This window comes from Ovis canadensis, chromosome 25 (assembly GCF_042477335.2).
Source record: "Ovis canadensis isolate MfBH-ARS-UI-01 breed Bighorn chromosome 25, ARS-UI_OviCan_v2, whole genome shotgun sequence".
NCBI lineage: Eukaryota > Metazoa > Chordata > Mammalia > Artiodactyla > Bovidae > Ovis > Ovis canadensis.
Window position 1 is genome coordinate 45,011,842 of NC_091269.1, and position 27,502 is coordinate 45,039,343.

At 55.5% G+C, this 27,502-nt stretch overlaps 1 protein-coding gene across 2 annotated transcripts in view; it reads left to right on the plus strand.

The window, feature by feature from the left end:
* UNC5B (unc-5 netrin receptor B) overlaps window positions 1–15,762 on the plus strand; it is an 88,172-nt gene extending 72,410 nt beyond the window's left edge. The window contains exons 3-17 of one of the 2 annotated variants that reach the window (XM_069571997.1): window positions 2,074–2,217; window positions 2,675–2,778; window positions 4,046–4,226; window positions 4,948–5,115; window positions 5,268–5,432; window positions 5,641–5,673; window positions 7,542–7,736; window positions 8,183–8,572; window positions 9,207–9,294; window positions 10,133–10,301; window positions 10,435–10,668; window positions 12,564–12,713; window positions 13,275–13,439; window positions 14,248–14,429; window positions 14,926–15,762. In XM_069571997.1, the coding sequence (XP_069428098.1) occupies window positions 2,074–2,217; window positions 2,675–2,778; window positions 4,046–4,226; window positions 4,948–5,115; window positions 5,268–5,432; window positions 5,641–5,673; window positions 7,542–7,736; window positions 8,183–8,572; window positions 9,207–9,294; window positions 10,133–10,301; window positions 10,435–10,668; window positions 12,564–12,713; window positions 13,275–13,439; window positions 14,248–14,429; window positions 14,926–15,091 (2,534 nt within the window). In that variant the 3' untranslated portion in view covers window positions 15,092–15,762. The remainder of the gene's footprint in view (window positions 1–2,073; window positions 2,218–2,674; window positions 2,779–4,045; window positions 4,227–4,947; window positions 5,116–5,267; window positions 5,433–5,640; window positions 5,674–7,541; window positions 7,737–8,182; window positions 8,573–9,206; window positions 9,295–10,132; window positions 10,302–10,434; window positions 10,669–12,563; window positions 12,714–13,274; window positions 13,440–14,247; window positions 14,430–14,925) is intronic. The other variant, XM_069571998.1, reaches the window with a different exon arrangement.
* Window positions 15,763–27,502: the final 11,740 nt, after the last annotated feature.

Sequence of the window (27,502 nt, forward strand, 5' to 3'; positions counted from 1 at the left end):
CTCCTGTCTTCCTGCTGGTGACCACTGCCAAGGTGTCCAGCCCTACTGGGTGGTGGTTTGTCTGTCCAATTCTTGGGTGCTCCTGAAACCTTCTGGATGGATGGCCCCCTTGAGAGAGGCCATTCCTCCAGGCTCCCAGCCTGGTAAGTAAAGGGCGGGGCCCCACTCTCCTACCCCAGACCACGCAGCATCTCTTGGGAGCAAGCACTCTAGGCAGCAGCGGCTGCCTGTGGACCAGGCACCGCTCCCCCTGACCCCCCGGAAAACCTTCTGCAAGAAGCCTCTCCCCTCCTGGTGCTCCCTGCTAGCAAACTCCCAGCCCCCACCCCCAATTTAGATCCCCTGCCATCAGGAGGGGATTCCTTACTGCCTCAGCTCCCAGTATAAGGGCCCCCCTCCCTCAGGATGCAGGAGAGTTAAGGCAATGATTTCATTGGGAGAGGTCCAGAGAGGTGTCATTTATTACCAGGCAGAGCTCTAACTGGGGCAAGATGCCTAGTAGCTGATCTCAGCTTTGTTGGCAACTTGCTGTGGGACTTTGGGCCTGCCACCTACCATCTCTGCGTTTCAATTTCTCCCTAGAATTGAATGAGATCCATATGGGCTGCCAGAGTAGATGTGTGTCCAGCCTGGTCTGGGTGCTGTAATTGCCATGACTCATTTAGAATTTACCTTGAGTGTTTTACTCTGATGAGGGAACCAAGGTTCAGAGAGGCTAAGTATCCATAACTTAGCTAAGGTCACACAGATGGGGAGTGAGGGTGGGGCTAGGCTTCAAACCTGTCAAGAACCCATCCAGTCCTCCACCTAACCAGCATGCCATAGTTCCACAAGGTGTACACTCAACATTCCTGCCCTCGAGGGGCTTATCAGAACCCACGTGCAACCAGGAGAGGATGAACTGAGATACCTGATGTCAAGGAGGAGAGACAGGGCAGTCAGGGAGGGCTTCCTGGAGGAGGCAGTCTCAGTTCTTTCACAAGCTTTGGGAGGAGCTTCAGATGGACACCCTCATCCAGGAGGCTTCATCCCTTACTTGAACGTAGAGCATTTTGTCATTGAGGGAGCGATGGCAAAAGAGTAAATGATTCCTTTTGTGTGTGCTGATGGATCCAGTTATCCAGGGAACCCCTTGGGCCCCAACAAGGAGCCTTTGAGAGGTTGGAGGGTTCCCAGGAAAAGGGGCCTCCTCTTAGCTTCAGCCCTGCAGTCTCCTGAGCAGTGACCAGAGACCACACGCTTACCTCATATTGGTTGAGCTCGCTGACTGTCCCAGACCCTGGGCCACAGCAGTGAACAGGGCAAAGCCCCACCTCATTCTCCTGCAGGAGTTGCAGTTAATACCTGGACATGGCAATACATAGTATAGTTTCAGACCATGGCAGCGCCATGAGGGAGTCGGGCTGGGTGGGGAATGGTAACTGCAGAGACCAGTGTCCAGTGCACCCATGGGAGTGCTGAGTGGTTCTCTGAGAGCTGGTGGGGGTGGGCCAGCATTGAGGGGCTTCCCTCCAAAGTGAGACCTAGCCCGAAGCAGATGCTCACTGGGAGTTCACTGGACACAGAAAGGACAGAGGAAGAGTCCCAGGCAAGGGACTGGATGAGCAAAGGCTATGTGACTAGGGAGGCTGGGGGAGCATGAGGGCCTCAAAGACGCCCAATGAGGCTGCAGTGGATAGATCGTACAGGGCCTGGAGGCCGCATGGAGGGTCTCAGTCTTTACAATGGGATGGCAGGGACGTAGCAGGGGAGCGGCATGCCACTTGGACCTTTCAGAGAGCACGCGCTGTCTGCAGGATGGCAAGTGGACTGATGAGGGCAGAGGGCTTGGGTTAGCCATTATTGAGTTTCCAGGTGAGCTGTGGTGGTGGCTTGGGCCAGGCTCGAAGCAGAAGAGACGAGAAAAAGGGAAACAGGAGGCAGTGGGAGAGGAGCCCCCAGGGCTGGAGGGTGGGGAGTGAGATGTCATGGTCCCACATCCTGTCTCCTGCCCTCAGACCTGCCCCCGCCCCCCGCGTCTCTCTCCTCCTCCCAGGCCTGCCCCCACCCACCACACCTCTCTCCTCCTCCCAGGCCTGCAGGTGCGAGAGGTGCAGATTGAGGTGTCGCGGCAGCAGGTAGAGGAGCTGTTCGGGCTGGAGGACTACTGGTGCCAGTGTGTAGCCTGGAGCTCTGCGGGCACCACCAAGAGTCGCCGGGCCTACGTCCGCATCGCATGTACGCTGCCCAGACGCCCCAACCCTGTTCCCTTGGGCCCTCTCCCCTTTCCCCGTGGATCCTGGAGGGAGAGTTCTACACACAGACATGAGGGCCCGGGGGCCACCAGCTCAGAGGAAGGCTCCAAGACCCAGAGCCTGTGCCACCTTTGGCCAGAATTTCTAATGACCTTTTTTTGCCTACTTATTTATATAACAAAGCCATCAGCTTCCCTAGTCATCATGTGCAGAGGATCCCAGAGTTAGGGCGGGAACTTGGTTCCCCTCAGTCTACCTGGTAAGGCCCCTATCTTGGAGAAGAGATTCCCCTGGTAAAAGTCGGGAGTCCTGGTGAAATTTCCTTGGTGTGTACTGCCACCTCGTGGCTAGAAGGGGGCACTTCAGGATCCAGCTCTGCCTGACTGGCCTCCCCCCTGCCCTGGCCTGACGGTGCCTTGGAACCCTTTCCCTTCTCCCAGACCTGCGCAAGAACTTTGATCAGGAGCCTCTGGGCAAGGAAGTGCCCCTGGACCATGAAGTTCTCCTGCAGTGCCGCCCACCAGAGGGTGTGCCTGTGGCTGAGGTGAGTGAGGGCGTGGGAAATACTGGGCATGGCAGAGGCCACCCAGGTGTGGCGTTTACCGCCAGCCACGGAAACTCAGCCTCCCAGAGCCCTCCCATTTTACAGAGGAAAGAACTGCCATCTCTTTAGAACTCGGCACATCCCAGATCCCAGCTGGGCCCTCCACAGGCATAATCTAACCTCATGGATGGGGCAGAACTGGGGAAGGAACCCCCAGGACGCCTTGGGCTGACCCCCAGGCTCGGTCTCCTGCAAGGGAAGTGGCTGCACACACCATCTCCCAGAAGCCAAGAACCCAGCTTTATGGACACCAAAGAGTCTCACGACGCGCGTGTCTGAGTTCATTACACCTTCTGGTGACACGTGCATCCCTGGGTGATGCCCACCTGTCCCCTCACTGCCCTGCTTGTATTCCAGACCTGCTCCCTCTCTCCCACTGCCTGCACCGGTGGTCCTGGAGTCAGAGTAGGGCGTGGGGAAACAGCTTTGCTGCCGGGGACCTTAGTAGCACAGGGTTGGGGAAGATGGACCCCTGGGCTTCCAGCTCCGAATCAGACAGCAGAATCTTGGCTCTAATCACTCCCCCCAGCCCAGGCCACCATCTGGAAATGAACTCAGACTCCCTTCATGACAGGTACCCTCGTGGGGCTCCCACATGTGCCCAGCACCTGGCACAGTGGTCCTCATAGCAACCCACGTCATCCCATCTTACGGCTGGGAGCACAGCACTGGGACGGGCGAAGCGGTCAACCAGGGTCACCCAGCTAGTGAGTGGTGGAGCTGGGATTTGCGCACCCAGAGCTGCTAAAATGGGGACCCTGGTTCTAATCACCTGCCAGGCCTCTTACTGCGACTAAGGGAGTCGGTTTACAGAGTTAATGATGAAGACACGCATTTATTTAGTACTTACTGTGAGCCAGGCATGTGCTCCACACTTCTATATATGGGTTCATTTCATCCTCACAATAGCCCTTTGGATAGTGCTACTGAATATCAACTTATAGCTGATGAAACAGGCTGAGCGGAAGTCCCTTCCCAAGGCCGCCAGCTGGTGGGTGGTCTTCTTAACCACTGTGTTCTGCAGTGTCCCGCACAGTGCCTGGCCTGTAGAGGCCCTGCTTCCTGGGTCACCACCAAGGTTGGACAGGGATAGAACTACTGGCCTATTTAGTTCAGCCTTCCCCACCTACCCCCTGCAGGGAGGGCCCACTCTCCGGGGTGCAGGGATCAGGCACTGGCCCTCACACCCCCAGCCCCTCCCTTGCAGGTGGAATGGCTCAAGAATGAGGACGTCATCGACCCCACCCAGGACACCAACTTCCTGCTCACCATCGACCACAACCTCATTATCCGCCAGGCCCGCCTGTCGGACACGGCCAACTACACCTGCGTGGCCAAGAACATCGTGGCAAAGCGCCGCAGCACCACGGCCACCGTCATTGTCTACGGTGTGGCCCAGAGTGGGCGCTGGGGAGAGGGCGCGTGGTGGAGGTGGGCGGGAACCGGGGGCTATATAGCCCACCTGACCCTGTTCTACTCAAAAGCCAGCAGGACCCTGGTGAACAGGTGGGGAGGAGGAGGCCCAAGAGAGGAGAGGTAGCTTCTCCAAGCTCACACAGCAAATTTATTGGTGAGGCCAGGCACTCCTGAGCCCCCAGCCAGGATCACTCGCCCCTTCTCAAGCCCTTTGCTTATCCCTGAAGAAGACCCAGTTCTCTGGGAGTCAGGGCTGAGGCAGGGCCCACTTGGGATCCCTATCCCCAAGCGCAGAGTTCGGGACTGCTGCTTGGGCCCCTCAGTAATTCCTTGCTGTCCCCTTGAGTGGGAGGGTGGAGCCATGGCTGAGATGAGTGTTGTAGATAGAACCCTGTACTGCGTTCAAGTTACAGACACCCCCCATTCCTCAAAGGGAGACCTTGGATGCCAGCCCTCTCTGGACCTCTACTTGCCATTGTACAGAAAGGCAGGGAGTCACTGGTTCCCCTCTGGTCCTGAGTGCAACCCAGGTCTGCCCGCTGGTGTCTGAGTCCCCAGCCTTGATGGCAGAAGGGTCCAACTCCAGAAGGCCAGTCTTCAGTAGAGGGGCCTCCTCAGGGCTGTGGGATGGGGCCTGGGGGCCCCACAGGGTGAAGAGCCAGGCCAGCTGGGTGACACCTACTACCCTCGCAGTGAATGGTGGCTGGTCCAGCTGGGCAGAGTGGTCGCCCTGCTCTAACCGCTGTGGCCGCGGCTGGCAGAAGCGCACGCGGACCTGCACCAACCCTGCCCCACTCAACGGAGGCGCCTTCTGCGAGGGCCAGGCCTTCCAGAAGACTGCCTGCACCACCGTGTGCCCAGGTAAGGCTGCAAGCCGGGTGGCACCGCACTCGCGCCCGGCCCTGCCTTCTGTGCTGTGTGTGTGTGTGCACTGCTGTTGTTCACAGGTGGCCGTGTGTGCAGGCGCCTGTGCGTGCCCATGTGCCCATGGACCACATGCTGTGTCCCCACAGTCGACGGCGGGTGGACAGAGTGGAGCAAGTGGTCAGCCTGTAGCACCGAGTGTGCGCACTGGCGCAGCCGCGAGTGCATGGCGCCCCCACCCCAGAACGGAGGCCGCGACTGCAGCGGGACACTGCTCGACTCCAAGAACTGCACTGATGGGCTGTGCGTGCAGAGTGAGTCTCCAGAGGGCGGGGCCCGGGGTGGCGGCTCTGGAGCCAGATAAGCCCCCCACGCAGCCCCCACCGCCTGGCCTGCACTGAAGCAGTCCCTTGGGCCCTGCCCGGCTGTCATCTCGCCCACGCATCTCCCCATCACCCTCTCTGCCACCCTCTCCCTGTCATCTGTGTCATTGTCTTTCTTTCCCTTTATTTCCCTCGACAGATAAGAAAACTCTAAGTGACCCCAAAAGCCACCGTAAGTCCCATTTCATGGCTGTCCTCTTTCCTCTGGGGGGACCCCGGATTTTCCTTGGCTGACTTGTTCAAGGGGTGGAGTGCAGGGCAGGGCAAGGGGCAGGGAGAGTTGAGGGTGCCCCCTACAAGCTCTGTGGGGCTCCCAGCGCCCAGCACTGCATGTGGCATGGTCTCCATCACCGTCAGACGGGCAGACCCTCGGCTGAAAGGAGGGCCCCCAGGCACTGTCTTGCCCTCTTGTTATAGGAGAGGAAACTGAGTCTCAGAGAGAAGGGACTTACCCGAGGATCCAGTTACGATTGGAACCTAAATATTTGGCCAGAGCTGCTCCTAGCCCCACCCCTCGGTTCTCCTCTGCCGGGGTGGGGCTGGCAGGCAGGCCCACACTTACCCCTCCCAGTGCCTCTCACCGCTCCCTCCAGCAGCCGACGGACACCTCCTAGGTCCCTGGGACACCCGCTGCCCTGCGTCAGCCCCCAGGGGCTGTGCTGCAGCTTGGGCAGATTGGCCTGCAGTAATTAAGCCACAATTTCCAAATAATTCCAGAATTATAAAATCGGTAGTGAGGCCCTGAATGCAGCTCACAGCGGGGGCAGACGGGTGACTGATTAGATATTGTAAATCACCAGGCAAGTGACCACCCCCATGATAGCGATGATGTGATGAGGCAGAGCCCCCAGAAAAATGGGAGCCCAGCCCTGGGGACCTTCTCTGGCAGCTCTCCCAGGGAGCCCAAGAATGAGGAGAGATGGAGGTCCAATAGGTGGTGGAATCAGCCAAACCTCAGGGCTGAGGGCCCTGCCCCACCTTGCTGAAGCTCAGGCCTCCCCCCAGTTCAGGCAGGAAAGCCGGCCTCCCTCTCTGAGGGCCCTGGGGATTGGGGGAGGGTAGACAGGGGCTTCCCAGAGCTCCCAGAGGAAATGGGGCAGGGTGGGGGCAGCTGTCTTGGCTCTGCTGCGCTGTCCAGTGTAGTAGCCGCTAGACGTGTGTGGCTTGAAAATTCTATTTATCTTAGCTGAAAATAAATATGTCTAAAAACTCTTTTCCTCAGCCAAGCCAGCCGCATTTTAGTTGTTTAATAACCGCACGTGGCTGGCAGCTGTCATGGGAAACAGCGTAGACATGGGATACGCCATCATCCTAGAAAGTTCTGTTGGACAGAACACCTCTCTGCCTGGCTGTGTGGAGCTGATTCTAGCTGTGCAGCAGCCTGCCCTGCCCACCGTCCAGAGCGGGGTGTCCTCCAGCCTAGCAGCCTGTCTGGGTTGGGGAGTATAACCTGGGGTTGCCTCCCTGAGCCCCTTCCTTCCCTTCCAGCTCTCCCTTCCCTTCCCTCCTCTCCATCCATCACCATGCATCTCATTCTCCTCCTGCTTCCCTTCCCCGTCCCGTCCTCGGCCCAGAATGGAAGTGAGCTCAGAGTGGCTACTTGTAGAGATTTCTGGGAACCAGGACCTTGGGTCCTACGGAGGTTGCTGCAGGCTGCAAGTGAGGCCCTGGGTTTACTCTCACTCTGTGGCCCCCTGATGTTGAGCCACAGGCCCTGTCACCTCCTGATCAGAGAGCAGTGACTTCACTCTTGGGAGTATCCACTCCAAGAGTGCCTGTGCCTCTCCTTACTACACTGGGAAGGAAGCAGAGCATGGGGGCAGGGGCATTTAGACCGGTACACTTATAGAGACTGATGCTCAGAGAGGTTCAAGGCTTGCCTGAGGTCACCAGCCTGTCTGGCAGGGCTCAGATTTAAACCTAGGATAGCGCCAGTCTGTCCCAGGCCCTGCCTCTCCCCGGGGACCAAGGGAATCTCTGGCTCCCCCAAGGCCTGGGTCTCTGCCCCCTGCCCCTCACTCAGCCCTCCTGTCCCCACAGTCCTGGAGACCTCGGGGGACATGGCGCTGTATGCAGGCCTCGTGGTGTCCATCTTCGTGGTGGTGGCTGTCCTCATAGTGGTGGCGGTGGTGGTGTACCGCCGCAACTGCCGGGACTTTGACACCGACATCACTGACTCATCTGCCGCCCTCACCGGCGGCTTCCACCCAGTCAACTTCAAGACTGCAAGGCCCAGTGAGGACCTGGGAACACCTGGGGTGGTGGGTGCGGGCAGGGTCCCCAGGGGGCTTGGCAGCCAGGTGAGCCAGACCAGAGCAGAGGCGCCTGACTCCCTCCTGAGGTTTCTCTAGAGTTTTTTTTATTTTATTTTTTTATTTAAATTTTATTTTTTGACAATACTGTATTGGTTTTGCCATACACTGACATGAATCCGCCACAGGTGTACATGAGTTTTTTTAAATAAAGATCACTGGACAAGTATGGATGAGAGCGATGCAGGAAAGAGAAAAAATAACTCAGGGGGCAAGTCCCTAAGCTTCCTGCCTCAGTTGGCAGTGGAACCTTTCAGAGCTGGAATCTGGGTGGGATTTTGTGAAAGAAGGGCCCCCAACAGTAGCAGAGGGTGGGATGGGGCCAGGGAGGCACCTCAGGCTGAGTCTGACTGCGGCCCCGCCCTGCAGACAACCCACAGCTCCTGCACCCATCCGTGCCTCCTGACCTCACTGCCAGCGCCAGCATCTACCGTGGGCCAAAGTACGCCCTGCAGGACTCAGCCGACAAGATCCCCATGACCAACTCGCCGCTGCTGGACCCGCTGCCCAACCTCAAGATCAAGGTCTACAGCTCCGGCACCACCGGCTCTGGGCCAGGCCTGGCAGACGGGGCCGACCTGCTGGGAGTCCTGCCACCCGGCACGTACCCTGGTGACTTTTCCCGGGACACCCAGTTCCTGCACCTGCGCAGTGCCAGCCTCGGCTCCCAGCAGCTCCTGGGTCTGCCCCGTGACCCGGGGAGCAGTGTCAGCAGCACCTTTGGCTGCCTGGGCGGGAGGCTCAGCATCCCTGGCACAGGTGAGTCCCCGCTCTGCTGGCCCGTCAGCCTGGCCTCGGCATGTTTCCCTCTAGACAGTCCAACATTCACCCAGCCAAAAATAGGACTTCCTGGTCCCATTTCACAGACATGAGAAGTGAGGCCCAAGGGGATAAAGTGATGATAAATGAAGACCTGAGGTCCAGGCCTGCCTCTGCCTCGCTAGGGGAGGCAATCTCGATAAACCTCAATTTCACTATCGAGTAAGTGGGAAAGAATACTGCCATGTAGTCAAGAAACCACAGGGTGCTGTTAAAAAGACAGGGCTGCCCAGCTCAGGTTGCATAGCCAGCAGTTGACAGTTTCCCCGTGTCATACCCTGAGCTAGGCTGGGGCTGGAACCACCCCTTCGGCCTCCAGGACTCTGGCCTATCTCTATATCCCACTGCAATGCCTCCCCTGTGCGGTCCCTCTGGACAGCCCCACTGTGGTCAGTGAAAGGCCAGGGGCCTTTCCTGGCACCCAGCCACTCTCCCCATGCCTTGCTGGTAACCACCAGGATCTCAGAAGATGTCTTTCTCTCTCTATTCCGAGCTGGAGGCCAACCCCTCATCCCCTGTGCTAAGGTCCTGGACTCCTTCTAGCCCCTCCATACTGACCTCTCTCTCCCACTAGGGGTCAGCCTGCTGGTGCCCAATGGAGCCATCCCCCAGGGCAAGTTCTATGAGATGTACCTCCTCATCAACAAGGCAGAAAACACCCTGTGAGTAGAGAGACGCAGCCCCAGCCTGGCTGCCCCCTGCTTAGCCTGTCTCCCTGCTGCTTGCCCACCTTGGGCTCAAGTATATCCCCTTCTAAACCCAGTGCCAAGACCAGAGATAGTTCTCCAAGGAAGACATTGCTCGATGTTTGTTCCCATTTAAGTCATGCAAAACCAGCTCAACAAATCATAAAACTGAAAGCCAGATGACCAGCTGGCTACAGTATGACAAAGAGCTAATATCCTAACTGTATGAAGAGGTTTGGGAGACCAGTAAGAAAAACTGAACATCTCAGTACAAAAATGGGCACAGGGTATGAACGAGTGATTCACACACACAGTGTTATACATACAGATGCATGCACACATACACACAGTGGCCAGTAGGTTATGGAAAAATGTTCAACTTAATTTGAAATCAGAGAAATAGTAAAAGAAAGAGCTATGAGGCACTGGAAGTTTCCCTGCTTGTGAATTTGCAAAGATATTTTCAAATGTCATAGTACCTTCATGCTGGCAAGAGTGTGGGAACACGGCCCTCCCATGGCACGTTGGTGGGAGTGTGGATGGGTACCAGTTTTCCAGAGGGCTCTTTAGCAGTACCTATCCACAGCATCTGCAGAGTGCAGAATCTTTGAAAATAGGAGCAAAGGTTTGGCTATGAGAATGTTGCAATGTAATAGCAAAAATCTAGAAACGATTTCAAGGCCTGTGCCATTTTTCCTTAACTCTGGGAGCCCCAGGGATACAGAACTGCCTTCTCTCACCCCAGCAGCCAGGGCAGGGGGGAGCCCAGCCCCGCTTCCTCACTTCCTCCCTCTCACCCTCCACCCCACCCCAGCCCGCTTTCAGAAGGGACCCAGACAGTATTGAGCCCTGCAGTGACCTGCGGGCCCACGGGCCTCCTGCTGTGCCGCCCCGTCATCCTCACAGTGCCCCACTGTGCAGAAGTCAGTGCTGGCAACTGGATTTTCCAGCTCAAGACCCAGGCCCATCAGGGCCACTGGGAGGTGAGGAGGCAAGGCTGGGGGGCCTTGGGATCTGAAAGCCCCTTTCATCCTGGCCCAACCTGGATGGACCCCTTCCAGGGCCTTGGCTGGAGGGAGCCCGACCACTTCACCCCCACCCTCTGTGACCCTACAGGAAGTGGTGACCCTGGATGAGGAGACCCTGAATACTCCCTGCTACTGCCAGCTGGAGGCCAGGTCCTGCCACATCCTGCTGGACCAGCTGGGCACCTACGTGTTCACGGGTGAGTCTTACTCCCGCTCGGCAGTCAAGCGGCTCCAGCTGGCCATCTTTGCCCCGGCCCTCTGCACCTCCCTGGAGTACAGCCTCAGAGTCTACTGCCTGGAGGACATGCCTGTAGCGCTGAAGGTAAGGCCAGACCATGGACGCCCGCGCAGGCCCACACACTGCAGGTGCCTCGCCCACAGCCAGCCCACTGCATGGTACCTTCCAGTACTCCCTCCCCAGGATCATGGCACCTGCCAGGCACCCTCTGCCAGCCTCAGCCTCATCCAGTCATTCCTTCATTCCTCAAACATTGAAATGGCATCAGACCCTCGTGATACAGAGATGAGTCGGGCACAGTTCAGCCCTCACCAAGCTGCGGGCTAGAGGTGGAGCCAGACCTGAGCATCACTGATGCAGGGCTGCGGGAGCATCAGCCTGGGGATGCGGGCTGGCGGGGCTTGGTTGTTGGGGAGGGGGTCTGCCCAACAGCCTTCTCAGAGCTGACCTTGGCCCTAAGCTCGCAAGGACAGGTGGGAACTCCAGGCAGAGAAGGGAGAAGGGCATTCCGGCAGACAGAACAGTTTAAGCAGAGGCAGGTGTGGTGTCCTGTGTGCCAAAGCGTGCTGGGGTATGAGAGCCGGGGCTCAAGAGATGGCAGGGCTCGGCCTCCCAACAGCCTTGGGGTCATGCCAAGGAACTTGGAAGCCATCCAGTGGGTCAGGGCAGAAACCTGGTGGACACTTATTCACAGGTGCTCTCTTGAAAGCTACATTGTGGGGGTGGATAGACAAAAGACTGGGAGGCTGCAGCCAGGCCTTCCGCTGGACCCTGGACAACAGGCAGGCAAGGGGGCTGAACTCTGTTTAGTTAGTAGAATGGACAGAAGCAGTGACCAATGGAGAGAGTAAGGGGAGGTGAGGAAGGGTCAGGACTGACAGCCAAGCTCCTAGTGTGTGCAGAACAGTGGATAGTGCCCCTAAGTGAGGGGGGCCATGGCAGGTGAGGAGGGGCTCAGGGCAGGCAGAGAGGATTTCAGCACCTGCAACCCGATAACAGCAGGTGTTAGTACTTCCCTGTCTCCCTAGCCTCTAAGACCCCGTCCATTCTCTGCTCACCCTCCCAGCGGTTCCCAGGACCTTAGTCTCATCCTGCCACAGTGGGAGAGCACAGACCCTTGGCCCTGTTTAAACCCCTTTTCTTTTTCCATCTTTCCGTCTCCCGGCTCTGTGAAGCCTCCTCCGTTCCTGTGGTTCCAGGGAAGGGCTCCTGTGGCTTCCTCCACCCAAGGGCTGTGGGCTCTTCTAGCTCCTTTGCTTCCCGGTCTCATGTGACTTGTCTCAGACTCCAAGTTGCTGACTGATGCAACACAGGTGAAAAGGCCTCATGGGAGAGAGTCTCCTCCTGAGACCAGGCTGACCTGAAATTCCAGGAGGCCCGTAATGGGTTAGAGGCTCTGGGGAAATGTTCTTGCAGCCTGGATCTCTTGGTACTAGGGCACTGGCTAACATCCAGTTATGGTCAGAGAATGGAATGGAGATCAAGAGGGAAGTTGCCACATGTTGGTTTGATGTCATTCTTCGTTTATTCAGTCTCTGTCCATCCATCCAGCCATCACTCACCAATCCATTTATCTTTTCTTCCTTCTTCTGTTTACACACCCATCCGTTTGTATTTTCATCTACACATCATTTTGTCTGTCTGTATCTATCCACCCATCTATTTGTCAACCTGTCTATTGAGCCATCCATGTGTCTATTTGGTCATCTATAAATCCATCCATCCATCCTCTTGTCCCACTATCTGTCCATTCATTAATCCATTTTTCTGTCTATCCACCCATGTATCCACCCACACAGTAAGTTTTCTTTGAGTACTTACCAAATGTCCAGTCCTGTGCCTTGGATGGACCCTGCTCTCAATGTTACAGCCTGGTTCCCTCTGCCCACATGTGTCCCCAAGTCTCAAACCTGCAGCAAGAAAGAGCCTGTTGGCCCAATGTGATGGGCTCCCCTTTCTCATTGCTCCCTGGCCCACAGGAGGTTCTGGAGCTGGAACGGACGCTGGGTGGCTACCTAGTGGAGGAGCCAAAACCCTTGCTGTTTAAGGACAGTTACCATAACCTGCGCCTCTCCCTCCACGACATCCCCCATGCCCACTGGAGGAGCAAGCTGCTGGCCAAGTACCAGGTGAGGGCTGGGCCTAAGGAGGGGGAGAGGTGGAGCTGGGGAGGGGCTGCCCAGAGAAGACCAATCCCTCCTCCCACCTTCCCTCTCTGACCTGCAGCCCTGGTCCCCACACCCACCCTTGTGTCTCCCGCTTTCTCCCCCGGTACCCCAGTCATACACTGCCACGCACACTGTCTGTATGCATCATCTGTAAAGAGGTCTTACCATCTCTAAGAGCATTCATGCCTGCCAGATTGTCCAGACTAATCTCTGATGGTCGCACTCCTCTGCCCATACCCATCTGTGTGAAGCTATCGAGTCCACAAGGCTTCCCAGTCCCACAGTCTCACACACACAGAAGTACACACACACACACACAGTCATATATTCAGACTCGTGCCTTCTTGCCCGTATACTCTCTTTCTCAGTTGGAGGGCCCTTGCTCAGCTCTTCTTCCTCTGCCTACCTGGATGGGAAGGTCCTAGCCTTCCCTGAGGCTGGCCGCCTCCCCTGCCCATGCCTCCGTTCCCTGAGGGCAGGGCCAGCTGGCCTCACCTCCTTAACCCTGCCTGCCTCCCCCAGGAGATCCCCTTCTATCACATTTGGAGTGGCAGCCAGAAGGCCCTGCACTGCACCTTCACGCTGGAGAGGCACAGCCTGGCCTCCACGGAGCTCACCTGCAAGATCTGCGTGCGGCAGGTGGAGGGGGAGGGCCAGATATTCCAGCTTCATACCACGCTGGCAGAGGTGAGGGCCAGAGTGCAGACACCTCATGGGGATGGGCGCTACAGGGTGCAGACCCGAGGCTCCCCCTCATCTGGGGGAAGAGCCACCTCCCACAGAACTGTGCCCTCACCCCCCATGTCTGAGCTGGGACGTGCTCACTCTTGGCCAACAGCTGTGACTTACTGAGTGCAAGCCTGGGCCTGACCTGCACCAAATCTCACCACATCTTCACAACCACCAGGGAGACAGATACAAGGATTCCCACCTGGGAGATGAGAAAAGATTTAATGGCGGGCAGAGATCGTGGCTCTTGTATCTCCATGATAACCCAGATTGCAGTTCTCCAGCACTATAACCCAGACTGAGGCTTATAAAACCTGAGGCACCCCGGGGGACAGTGCTGGGCACTCCCTGCCGTGCAATGGAGAGAGTGCTGGAAGCCGTCGGCCCTGTCACTGACTCACCGTGTGACCATAGTCACTTCCCCTTTCTAGACTTCATTTTTGCTTGTGTAAAAGTGGGTCCATGTGGATGAGACTGTGGCTGAGGCCCTCGTGACTTTGTAATCACGAGACCGCATCAGCACTGGCCCGCCGTGCATTAGCATGTGCCTTGAGGCTGCGGAAGGGTGTCCCGCCCCAGTCCTGGAGAGCTCACCTTCCAGGCGACGAGGGCTTTGAGCAGCTGGAGCCCACCCAGAGCACAGAGAGGTGCCGGAGACTCCCCGAGCTCACAGTCCCTGGGCAGGGAGGCTGGAGGGACAGATGCCCAGTGGCATTGCACACAGGGAGCCCTCTCCCCATCTCACCCTTGCTTCCTGTCCTTCCAGACGCCCGCTGGCTCCCTAGATGCCCTCTGCTCTGCCCCCAGCAGTGTGGCCACCACCCAACTGGGACCCTACGCCTTCAAGATCCCCCTGTCCATCCGCCAGAAGATATGCAACAGCCTGGATGCCCCCAACTCACGTGGCAACGACTGGCGGCTGTTGGCACAGAAGCTCTCCATGGACCGGTGAGTGTGAAGATGGTCTGCCAGGCTGGGACCACAGCTGCCCCTCTCCCGGTGTCTGCATGGGGTAACCAGCCTGATAATGGTTCCTTGAAGAGCATCATGCTCAGAGTGCCAGCCCGTGAGAATGAGGTCAAGCCAGGATACCAGCCAGGTGTGATCAGCAGCAGCAGCCCTGTGCCCAGAACATCAGGTGTTCTGGAAATGCTTGCTGGGTGGCAGAATCCATCGAGGTGTCAGAACTCTTCTGGAGAGCTTAAAATTCTGGACAAATATAATGGCAATAGTTATCCTCAGTGGGGCTCAAAGAGGAGCAGTGTATAGCCTGGGGCCGTACAGCCTGCAAGCAGAGGGGCTGGGACTCAGACCCAGGACTGTGGGGGTCCAGACCCACAGTCCCGGTGCTCTGGGGAGGTCCTCCAGGGGCCCCTCAACCCGCGGCCCCTGGGAAGGGCTGAGCATCTGGGGAGCCCAGGGTCCTTCTCCTTCCCTCCGTCAGGTACCTGAACTACTTTGCCACCAAAGCAAGCCCCACGGGTGTGATCCTGGACCTCTGGGAAGCTCTGCAGCAGGACGATGGGGACCTCAACAGCCTGGCGAGTGCCTTGGAGGAGATGGGCAAGAGCGAGATGCTGGTGGCTATGGCCACCGATGGGGAGTGCTGAGCTGGCCTGCACCTGCAGGCTGGGAGGCACCAGCGGGAGGCGGGCACAGGCAGGCCCAGGGCAGCCTCCTGGGGGGCAGCTGGGCCTTCTCTGCCCCCGAGCTCACAGCCAGAATCGCCCCTCCTCCTCCTCCCCTACCTTGCCCCACCTGCAGACCACAACCAGCCTTAGGAGATCCATGGACTTCGTTGTTGGGAGGACTCGGCGGTCCTTCTCCACCCCATGCTGTCTCTCCTGACCTCAGACCTCTGTGCAGGAAGCGGGAGGGGCCAGGCCCTCTGGAGGCAGCTAGGGGAGCAAGTTGGTGGCCCTCCCGCCCTCAGACCCGGAACTCTCGGGGCAGCTGTTTTAATTGTGTTCTTTATTCTCTTCCTCGGTTATTGATTCTCCCTCCTCCCTCTCTGTTCACACCGTTTTCCTCTTTGAAGAGTCAAGTACAATTCAGAGAAACTGCTTTCTCCTGTCCATACGTGAAAAGGAAGAGGAAAGAAAGAAAGCTTCCAACCACTAGTAAGGCTCAAAAAAAAAAAAAGAAGAACACCAAAACCACAAGGGAAAGGAAAACCCAGTTTCTTAGGAAACGCAAATGATTTATTATCCAGATATTTGGATAAGTTCTTTTTAAGAAAAAAAAAAAAGAAAATGAAAAAACAACACACAAAAATAGAAAATGCTTTTCTTGAGTGTGGGTGTGGGCGTGCTTGTGATTCTGGCCAGCAGCCTGTGTGTGTGTACGTGTGTAAGAGAGAGAGAATCAGAGAGAGAGACTGAATAGGAACCCTTTGCTGCTAATGATTCCATCTTAGACTAAATTCTAACAAGCCCTCAGCTTCTACACTTCTCCAGGGTCAGATGAGGTCTGAGCCGTGGTCCCGTGTTTCTGAAATCTTAAACAGATGCTGAATCAGTAAAGCCAAGGAGGCCTGAGGTCTGGTTTGGGGTGGGGTCCTGCCTCCCTCTCACAGCCCCAGGCAGGTGCCCCCATGGCTCCTCCGGGTTCCCAGGAATCCAGATTAAAAGGATCTGGGATGGAAAATGTGGGTGGGCCAGCCCAGCCAGGGAGTACTATGGTCTGGGGGCTCCTGGAGAAGGGACGTGGCCCAGAGAGGGTCCTTGCAGAGAAAGGAGTCAGGGATGAGAATCCCCTGTGGACACCTCTCTTCCCCTACACCAAGGTGGGGCCAGCTGGGACACCCCAGCCTCTAGACCAGGTGGGCTGGAGCAGGTGGGCCTTCTCTTATGCCCAGGAATCCAGGATCTGCCCTTCCCTAGCAGATTCCCTTCCATTTCTCCTTCTGTAAAACAGAAAGAGAGGATAGGACTGGCTCTCCTGCTTCAGAAGCCTGAGCTCCTGGGGGTGGTGTGGCTTTGAGGAACGTGTGAGCAGCCAGCCTTGTGGGCGGCGTGGGAGGCAGGGAGGCGGCTGGTCTGGCTGTGTTTTGCACACCTGCTCGGAGTGGAGGAGGAGGGGTGGAGGGCTGTTTTCCCAGCTCTGATCTCCCCAGGCACCTCCCTGCAACCCTCTTCTCACTCTGCTTCTGCTGTCTGGGAGAATTTGAAGGAAGCTTTGACCAGCAGGGTGGAGGCGGGTTGTGGCACCCCCTCTCCAGCCTGCCTGTTCCAGGAGGTTCCAAGGGGCCATCAAGGTCCCTTTCCAGCCGTCTGGTGATAGCTGGAACCAGACTCATGAGCTGGCACAGAGGCCACATCAAAGGCCTCTCCTCCTTGGCACCCAGGCCAAAGCAAGTGCCAGCTCTGGGCACTTACCCCAGGGCTTGCCCCAGCAGATCCAGGAGCAGCTGCTGCGACCAGCCTGGGCGTATCCTGGCCTTTGAAAGTCTGATCTCCTGGGAGAAGAGCAGGTTAGGGGGCTGTAGTCCCAGCCAGGGTCCTAAGACTGGCGTCCCAGCCATGTGGAGGGCATGTGGAGACAGTGAGATTTTCACCACCCCGCAGCCCCCTGGGGAACGGGCTGCCAGCCGGCCATCGAGGGCCTGCTGGGTTTGAGAGAGGTTCCTTTTTATCAAGGCTGCTCAAGGGGCCAGGCGTGCATCAGGCTTGAGCCCCTGAGGCTGAGACCACAGCCTTTTACTTTTACCCCAGTGCCTGTGTGGACGTTGCCTCAACAAAAGCAGTGAGCCTTCCCTGCCAAAAGTGCCGTCCGCCTCGGGCTCAGTCTCCCTGCCCACTCCTAGTCTGAGCTATGTGGACCTGTGTGGTCACATAAGGGCAGTCTGAAGTCCAAGGACCAGCGTTCAAGCTCCAGCTTTGCTATGAGGCCTCTGTGTGACTTTAGGCATCTGACTGCCTTCTCAAGGCCTCTTTTCCTTTTTAGACCTAGGAGGCTCCACAGCTGCTGTCTGAGGCCCTTTGGTCTCTGATACATCATTCTAGGCTTCTGAGGTGAATCCTGGTGGGTTGAAGTTGACTGTGGTCTGCCATGGCCCTCCTCCCTGCCCCTCCTCCCTCCCTTCCTCTCCTCCCTCCCTGTCCCTCCTCCCAGCCCCTCCTTCCCTGCCCCTCCTCCCTCCCTTCCCTCCTCTCCTCCCTGCCCCTCCTCCCTGCCTCTCCTCTCTTCCTTCCCTCCTCTCCTCCCTGCCCCTCCTCCCTGCCCCCCCCTTCCTTCCCTCCTCTCCTCCCTCTCTCTCCTCCCTGCCCCTCCTCCCTGCCCCACCCTGAGAGCTTCCTTAGCTCCCAGTATGGGAGCTCTTGTTAGATGAGGCCAGGCCAGCCATCCAGGTGCCATTTCTGACCTGATTTCCAGAAATTGTGTACTAGGGCCTGGAGCACAGAACCAATTGGCTAAAGCCTCCTGGGAGGGCTCAAACTGTCCAGCTTTATAAGAAAGCCTGGAAAGGATTTGCTGGCTCCATCAATCTGCTTGGGCTCCTGTGACTGTGTCTGCACACTGCCTGCCTCAGGGTGGCATGGAGGTTTCTCGGCTTATTCAGGCCTGAGAGGCAGCCCCACGCAGCCCGAGTACCTTGAGAGGCACAGATTAAGATTCGCTGCAGGGCCTACGTGCTGTGTTGACGTCTCTCTCGTCTCTGGGGTGTGCTTGCACATCTGTGCGTGTATGCGTGTGCTTTTATCTGTGGGCACATCCGCGTGCCTCTCCGGGAACGAGCCCCCACCCATGTGTGCGTGTGTGCCCTCCTCGCGTCCGCTGGGCCGCCTGGAGGCTGCCCTCTCTGAGTACACAGGGTCAGTAGGTGTCTCTTCTACGTGCCCCTCCCTCTGCCTTCTCTCGTAGGGTTCTGGGCTCCAGAGGGGCCCTCCCCTCTCCTGGAAGCTCCAAGGCCCTCTGGTCTCCTTCCCCCAGCAACCAGGCAGCTGAGCCAGTTCCCTTAACAGGCCCTCTGGGGAGAGGTGACCAGGAGCCTGGGTGCAGGGAGCAGCTCTCCTGCGGGCCAAGGGCTGTACCACGCGCCTGGGCAGTGGACATGGTTATATGCCCGAGGGCTGCCGGGCTGGCCCCAGTCCCACCTCTGTTTATTCTGTGCTACAACCTGTAAATAACATTTAGCATTCCTATTGTAACAAAATTAATTTTTATGAAATAAATTATATTTCCTAGTCTAATAAAAAAATTCAGGTTGTAGTCTGCTGTCTTTTTGACTGCCTTTCTGTCAGCAGTTGGGAATGATTTTCCGGCTTTTCTCAAAATTCCATGAGTTTGGGGCCAAGGGGTCATTGCCAGAGCCCTCTGAGCTCCTGGAAATGGTCAAGTGCAACTGCCTGATTTTATACAAGGGAAAGGTGGCCCAGAGAGGACTGAGAACTTCCCCATGGTCACGCAGCAAGCTAGAGCCCACGCTGACTCTGATCGCAGTCCCTGCTCCCCAGCCAGCGCTCTCAGTGTGTGAGCATGTGCGGGACGTGGTCAGGGGGTCAGTCTTTTGAGCCTGTCATGGGCTAGGTGATGAGTGGGAGGAACAACAGAGGTGAAGCCCTCAGCGTTCTTGTCTGCCTGTAAGACATTCAGAAGCGTGTTTTCCAACTGGGGCCGAGGCTCAGGTCAGTTGAGAGCACTCACCTGAGACAAAATCATGCCAGCAGAAAGGGAATGATGGGCAGGCTGGGCTTGTGTGACTGTACCCACGGCTGCCGTGATCATTGGGCAGGTTACATACTGAACAAGAAAGCCGTATCTAAGGGGGAAGGTGGTGCCTTTCCCACTCAGATTGAAAATTTATGTGTTTATTATACTATGAGATATTTCCAGCAGAGGGCAGTAAAGGGCACTGTTCTAATAACATCAGTATGTTGGTACTAATTTTCCTGCAGATGAAAATGTCTCAAGGGAATGTTTTTTCTAATTTGCACAAAGGTGGCATACAGCCACAGCAGCCCTGACCCCTCTGCCCTGTAGGCTTCAGGTCTCCTGTGTGAGTTGAGTCTGGTCCCAGCATTTTCCAGCATGCATTGCCTATTGTGCAGATGAATTCTGCGATCTCTGAATTCTGGGGTGAGAGCGCCCTCTGGCTTCGTGGTAGAGAGTCATAGCAATTGAAGGCTCTGAGAAGGCCTGTGTGAAGATGCTGGTCTTATAGGGTGTACATGTATTTGGCCATGGGATACTTTTTATGTTTATATTTAAATTTTTTATTGTAGCATAGTTGATTTACAATGTTGTGTTCGTTTCAGGAATACAGCAAAGTGAATAAGCTATACATATATCCATTCTTTTTCAGAATCTTTTCCTGTACAGGCCATTATAGAGTATTGAGTGGAGTTCCCTGTGCTATACAGTAGGTCTTTATTTATTCTCTGTTATGGGACCCTTTTCTAAACCTTTCATGCCCTGAAGGGTCCTGACAGTTCTGACTTGCAGGGACCTGTGGCTCTGGGGTGTGTGCCAAGGATGGCCTGGCTGTCCCCCTGGGGGTTGGGAGCACCTGTGGGCTGGGTCCTCCAGGAGCTTATGGCCTAGTGGGGAGGGCGGGATAAACAAGGCACATATGCATAACGCACATAGACCTCCGACTCAGACTGTCATCCTTTCCTGGAGTCCAGGAGTACTGTGAGCCATCACATGTGTGTGTGTGTCTGTGTGTGTATACAAAGGGAAAGAGCCTGAGGTGGGCAGCAGCCCAGGGAGGGGGTGGGAAGTAGCCCCCATAGGCAGGTAGGTTACCTGCAGTCCCCCCAGGAGTCACCCATTTAAAACCCCTAAATCTAGCCCATCACCTAAGCAGGAAGGCCTTGATTGCCACCTGCTCCTTGGTGGGGTGCAGAGAGTTCCAGCCTGGGAGGCAGGGGCCCTGGACTCTGGCCCTGATGTTGTGGGGGTCACTTTTCCTTCCCAAGCCTCAGTTTCCCCGTGAATGAAATGGCAGCCCTAGACCTGCTGCTCTGTAGGCCTTCCCTGGCTGGTGTGGTTCTGTAACTGGGGGAAGGGAGGTGCCAGCCGCACCCCTTGGACCCTCCTCTGTCACTGTGCCAGGGTGGATGATGGAAAACCAGGAGCAGGCAGAAGATGGGCCAGTTCTGCCCTTGTAACCGGGTGGCCCCAGTGGGACGCTCTAGAGCAGAGCAGCAAGGCGACAAGGCTGCCGCACATGCCAGCCAACCTGGCACAGCCACGGTCTTCAGGCCACCTGCTGTTGCCCTGGAAGGGTTGCTGGGTTCAGGTTTCACCAGCTGCCCCTTCCTTCCCTAGGGGCCAGAAGGAGAGAAAGTCCATTGCAACCCCAGCTGACAGCTTAAGACCAGACTCAGGAAGACTTCATCCATCTCTGTTTGGCAAATTTTTGAAACTTTGCCCATTTTAATTAAAAATGCTATAATGCCTGTGGTTTAAAAATTAAGGTACAAAAGAATAGGTGAAAAGTAGGTACCCCACCTCCTCCTGTCTCGCCCCTCCCCTGCCACCCTTTCCATTCCCAGTCCTTCCCCCATAGAGACAATTGTTACTTTTCTTATATATCCCCTCAGGAAGATCTATGCATATGCACGCATATATTTGTACATGTAAATATTTAAATATAATGGGTTTGATCCAAGAGTCTCAACCCCTCAAGGTATAAACATGAACTAGTTTTATTTTTCCAATAACTGCTCAGATATTCATTTTGTTGACACCGTCTTTCCCTCTGGATAGCAAACTCCCTTAACGATGTCTCCACGGAGGTCCCTAACTTTTCTCTCCGTTGCAGTTGTTAAGACATATTCATTTTGGTTGCTAAGGCTCAACCCGTCCATCTTGGAACTCCAACCACGTTTAGCTAAGTCCCTGGGAGCGCCCTCTACAGGCCACTGGGGGCTGTGCTGCCAGCTCTCTGCGCCTTCCCCTCGCCCTCCCCTCTCTACTGCCTCTGCCAACCACTCCCAGCTTCCAATTTCCGGATATCTTCCTTCCTCTCCACCTCCACCCTTGTCACTTCATCCGAAAAGCTGCCATCAAACCAGCTGCCGCCTCCTGCACCAGGTACCCGAATCTCACACCAAAACCCCAGCCTTCTCCAAGTGGACGCGGGGGCGGATCTAGCGACCGTTATCCACAGGTTGCCGTTTCTAACCATAATCCCTGCCCTGGACCATCGTTTCAGGGACAGGAGGCATTCGAGATTAGGAACCGCCAGGACCTGATATTTCAAAACACAAGCTGGTGGGGCAGGGAGTGGCCCCATGCTGCTGCACATCTCACTGGGCACAGGGGCCATCACTGCTGGGGACCAGTCCCGGCAGCACACACTGCCCCCAGAGCCATGCCGAGGGGGAGACAGGGAAACAGATGGGCAAGGGGGCCACAGAAGCTTCAACTCAGCCTGGAGCTTCCACAAAGACTTTATGGAATGATGATGCTTTAGAACGCTATGGTTGGTGTCTCTGAATCAGTTTCTTGATTATGTATTTTGTGGAAGATGCTTTTAGGCAAAAGTCGGCAGCAACTTTTTTTTTTTTAATGAAACTTCTTACAAAGAGAAGGTGCTGATGTCCTTTTAGCAGGTGATGGGCCAGATGTGAAGGCTGCTGTCTGCCAGAGGTGCTGGGGTGGCCTCAGGGCCCTGTGTGTGTGTGTGTGTGTGTGTGTGTGTGTGTGTGTGTGAGTGTGAGGGGTGTGGGTGGGCTGGTGTCCCCTTAAGGATCCTAACCTGGGAGAGGGAGGTGGGGGAGAGTCCGTGGGAGGGGAAACCAGCGAGTCTGCTATTCCTGCAGTGGGGAAGGGTTCGCCCAGCCCAGGCCACACTGCAGGGGATTTGAATCTGCCCATCCCAGTTCTTCAGCCCAAGGAGCTTCCTCAAGGAGAAGGTCTGGATATTTGGAAATTCAATCAATATTTATTGGTCTGATCCATAGACTGACACAGCACAGGGAATACACAGGGGTGAATCAGACCTGGACTCTGCCCTCAAACAGCTCAACAGAATGAAAAGCAAATTCTTACAGTGGGTACACCAGGATCGGGCAGAAGCCAGGCTGAGAGGGGCACCCAGGACGTGTTCCTGAGCCCCTGGTCCTCTCTGCAGACTGCCAGAGGCCCTGCCTGGGCGCTGCTTTCCTCAGGTTGTGTCAGCGGGACAGTGGCCCCTGTCCCAGCCCCCCTCCTGCATCCCTGCACCAGATGGCGGCCTCAGCTGCTCCTCTCCCCAGGAAGGGCAGGGCTAAGCTGCCAGCCCTCAGGTCCCAGCAATGCCCCCATGACCAGGAACTCAGGCACAGATGCCCTGCACTCACACCAGTAAATACCATGACTACCCAAGGGGGTTACACTGGGCAGAGGCAGTCCCTGCGGACTGCAGGGGTTCGTTGGGATCCATTTCACAGACATCTAGGATGGCAGAGCTGGGGTTCTTGACCATTCGCTAATCTACCCTCACCCGATGCCAGCATTCCCTTCACAATGGCCTACACATGGGCTTGACCAATCTCTGCTTGAATACTTTCAGAGTTGGTGAACTTATCACTTACTAACAGTAATAATGGCTGGCATTTGAGTGCTGACTTCCTTTCACTGTAAGGGGCTGATTTTATCCTCAGGAACCAATAAGAATAAGTCTAAAGTCTTCTAGTCCCTAAAAACTTCTCAAACATTTGAAAACAGCCCTCGTGGTCCACCCTGGAGCCATTTCTCCCCAACCAAATGCTCCCAGGCCCTCACGTGATGCAGCTCAGCGTCCCCATGTGGTTTGTGCTCCCTAGGTTCCTGCTCACCTGCCTCTGCTACTTGGACTTCCACAAGGGAGTGACAATGGTGCCCACATCTAGGGTGCAGGAGGCATAAAAGCCACCAACTGGGAGGTGCCAAGCATGAGGGGTGGCACTGAGGAGGCTCAGGAAATAGTTAATTTTACCCATAGCCCCATCTCAGCTGTGGCTTTAAGGGGACAAGTTCAGGGGTCTGCCTGTCCTAGGTCTGAACCCAGACTCCATCATCTGCTTTCCAAGTGACCTTGAGCCAATTGCTTAAACCAAATTCCTGACCCACAGAATCTGTAATATAATAAACAGTTGTTTTCTAATGACATTTTGGGGTCATTCATTTTGCAGCCATAGTAACTGGAACACAGGAGCTTCCCGGCTGCCAGTGTTCTGACCTGGGTTCTTAGACTCGTTGGTGGTGGTGTTTAGTCGCTAAGCTGTGTCTACTCTTTGAGACCTTTGGACTCTTTGTGCTGTGTGCTGTGCGTAGTAGCTCAGTTGTGTCTGACACTTTGCGGTCCCATGGGCTGCACCCCACCAAGCTCCTCTGTCATGGGGATTCTCCAGGCAAGAATACTGGAGTGGGTTGCCATGCCCTCCTCCAGGGGATCTTCCCAACCTAGGGGTCGAACCCAGGTCTTCTGCATTACAGGCAGATTCTTTACCAGCTGAGCCAGAAGGGAAGCCCAAGAATAATGGAGTGGGTAGCCTATCCCTTCTCCAGGGGATCTTCCCAATGCAGGAATTGAACTGGGGTCTCCTGCATTGCAGGCAGATTCTTTACCAGCTGAGTTACCAGGGAAGCCGGACTCTTTAAACAATAGCAATTGATGAGACCAGGTGAGGAATTCCAGTGAGGCTTTACTGGGACTCAGGCGAGCATGAAAGAGCAAGAACAAGTAACAGGCACCCTTGTTCATTCTCCATGGAGGGCAAGCTGGTTCCTTCAATGGGATGAGGGCAGGGGTGTATCAATAGGTGGGGCCCAAGAGGTGGCTTAGGTGTTCTGCCTGGCCCCTTGGAGCTGCTGTGTGCAGAACCCTGCTTTTGCTCTGGGCACCTCAGAAGTGGCGGTTGGGTTTTGGCCTTTTTGTATCTTGTTGCTCTTGATTTGCCCCAATTGTGCATGCCTGCAGTTACTTTTTAGCCCCTTGTAGTTTCTTGGTGTTCTGTTGCTCGAGGAGACAAGAAGACATTTGTCCAGGTGCGAGCACTGCAGCAGAGGGTCCCAGGCTCCAGCCTGTGTCACTTACTAATGTTCCATTTCTTGATCCAGGTACTGATGGCATAAATACATCCATTGTGTGGTCATTCATAAACGCTACACTTACAATTTGTAGGTTATACTTCCATCAGAAAACGTCAAACAAGGAAACAAAAGAAGCAGTGGAAAGAATGCATTAAGGAATGTTAGACTAAAGGTGTAAGAAAAAGAAGCGTTGATGGATCCTGAAAGGCTCCTGAGCTGGGGGGAGCGGAGGGTTTAGGATCTGGGGCCATAGAGGGTAGACCTAGGACAGAGAAGAGAACTTTCCTGTTGTAACTGGAAAGAGAAAAACAGGAGCAGACGGTGGGCATATTTGGTGCTGAGAAATGAGGAAGTTCCTCCCTGATGGTTTCCGTTTTATCTGCCAGGTAGGAGGCAGGAGGCAAGGCCGTCTCAGGGTGGGACGTGTTCAGATGTTTGAGATGAGTGGAGAAGGAAGATGGCAGCCGTTTCTATGGAGAGCAGGAGCTAGGACTGCCATGGGACTACCAGAATCCTGGATGCCCAGCCCAGATGGTAACTTGAATTCCAAGTGGAGCCACTGGCCTGCTGGGGACTTTCTGCAGGAAGGCTCATCCACTTGGGCGTAGGGAGTGCCACTGGGAGTCGAGGGCTGTGAGAATTGAGAGTGTTATCAAGATGTTACTGAGATGATGAGCCATGTAATCTAAGATGGCTCCAAGTGGAAGGAAGATGCCCAATGCATGGAGGGAAGAGACGGGTCAGGGCTGGAGTCTCCAGCAGGTCCAGAACGTTCCTCAGTGGGAGCAGTTAGGCAAAGCAAAGGAGCGGTGGTTCAAGTCAGAGAGATGGTTAGGACTTGAGCTAGTGATGTGGGCGCAGAGAGTTATGGGTCAGCAGTTATGGATAATTCTTTATCTCCCAGGAGCCACATGCCCTGCTTGGGGGCCCAGGAAATCCTAGAAAGCAGGAAGTGCGCTGAGGCAGCCCAGCTCGCGAGAACAGCAGTGACAGGGAAGGGCCACAAGGTGGCAGCATCAGCCCGATGAGGCTTCCGCCTCCAGTGGTGGCCCGCCTTCTGGGCAGGCTCTTATTGCTTAATTGCCTACAGGTTTGCAGGCTTTGGAGCAATGAGTTTATGTGAGCCACTCCTCCACCCCCCCGCCCCTACTCCAAACCACCTTGGATGGAACCCCTGACTGAGCTCAGGAGGCAGAAAGGCGACAATTTGAACCTTGGCTCTGTGGTTTATCAGCTGTGTGTCTCTGAAAAGCTCTCTCTCAGCACCCCAGGTTCCTCACATGTGAAGGTGAAAGTCGCTCAGTCGTGTCTCTTTTCAACCCCATGAACTATAAGTCCATGGAATTCTCCAGGCCAGAATACTGGCGCAGGTAGCCTTTCCCTTCTCCAGGGGATCTTCCCAACCCAGGGATCAAACCCAGGTCTCCTGCATTGCAGGCGGATGCTTTTACCAGCTGAGCCACATGGGAAGCCCAAGAATATTGGAGTTGGTCCTCATATGTAAAAGAAGCTAACTAGAGTACCAGCCTCAAAGGAGATGGTTGTTGGGGATGGGGGAAGGCAGCCAGAGCGTCCTTGAGAGCTATCAATATTTTGAACCCCCCAAACCCCTGCCCCAGGCCTCATAGAAGGCTATTAGCTTGGGCTGATATGAGTAGGGAAACCAGGCTTGACTTCATAGGGATACCTAGACAGTGTCTAAGCCTAAGCCCAGGTTCATATGGCCCCAGTTTGTCCACCACACCAGGAGACGTCCCCAGCCAGTCCTTGTCATGCCATCGCAGCTCCCCGGAGCCAGAAGCAAGTCCCTTTGTAATACTGAGATAGCTTCTGTTCAATTGTCAGAACTTTCAGAGTATTTCCAAGCCAAGGTGTGGCAGGATGCTTTACTCTGAGAATTATAAATTATCAACCCAGTGAAGAGCGCTTGGGATGTTTTGAATTTTCATTTGTTCTTTCTTCTTTCTTCCTGTCTCTCTCCCTTCTCTTCCCTTGCTCTCCTCCTTCTCTTTTTTATTCTCCCTCTCTTCCTCTGTTCTCTCCCCACTTCTCTCTTCTTCATGTGCATTTCAGAACAATGGTGATGCCCAGTAGCTGTAGGCACTGTACCATTTACAAATATTTCCCTGACATTCTCTGCCTGCCTGCAAACAGGCATCAACTCCGCCCAGTTGAAATGCCTGAACTCATCTCCACCCCGGACACAGAGTAAATGGCCCTCAGGCAGGAAAGTGTTGCTTCCATTCCCGTGCATGCCTGCTAAGTCACTTCAGTCATGTCCGACTCTTTGCGACCCTATGGACTGTAGTCCACCAGGCTCCTCTGTCCATTAAATTCTTCAGGCAAGAATACTGGAATGAGTCGCCATGCCCTCCTCCAGGGGATCTTCCCAACCCGGGGATCGAACCCGAGTCTCCTGCGTTGGCAGGCGGGTTCTTACCTCTAGCACCACCTATCAAAAGGGGCCTCCACAGCCAGTCCACAACATCCGGCCAAACCAATCACTGTGGCCTGCCCACGTATTCCCATCCCCTTGGTCCTGAAATCGGTCTGCCCTCAAGTCGGCTGTAGGTTGCAGGGCTTCTGATGTCCTCTGCCCCTTCTGGCCTGTCCCCCGGGGAGAGTGCAAGCTCCTCCCAAGCAAGACCCCAGCCCTTTCCACCCTTGGGTCTTCGCACTGTTTTTACTCTCTCAACACTTCTGACAACAGATGTGGTGGGTTTCTTTTTTACATGTATACTCCCAACAAATTCTCCAACTCTCTGGACACCAGCTGGGGATCCAACAATTCAATTCTGACACTATCTGGAGCCACAGATCCTATACATTGAAGGGTCCCACAAGGCTGCCCCTACTTCAACTTCAGACTCCAGCCATAGGTATAGAGTACCCAGGGTGCCCAAACTTTTGTCCAACTTGGTGACAAAATCAGGGGTTCCCACACACTCCCTCCGGTTTCAATAATTTGCTAGGATGGCCTACAGAATTCAGGAAAAAACTTACCATCATTGGTTTAT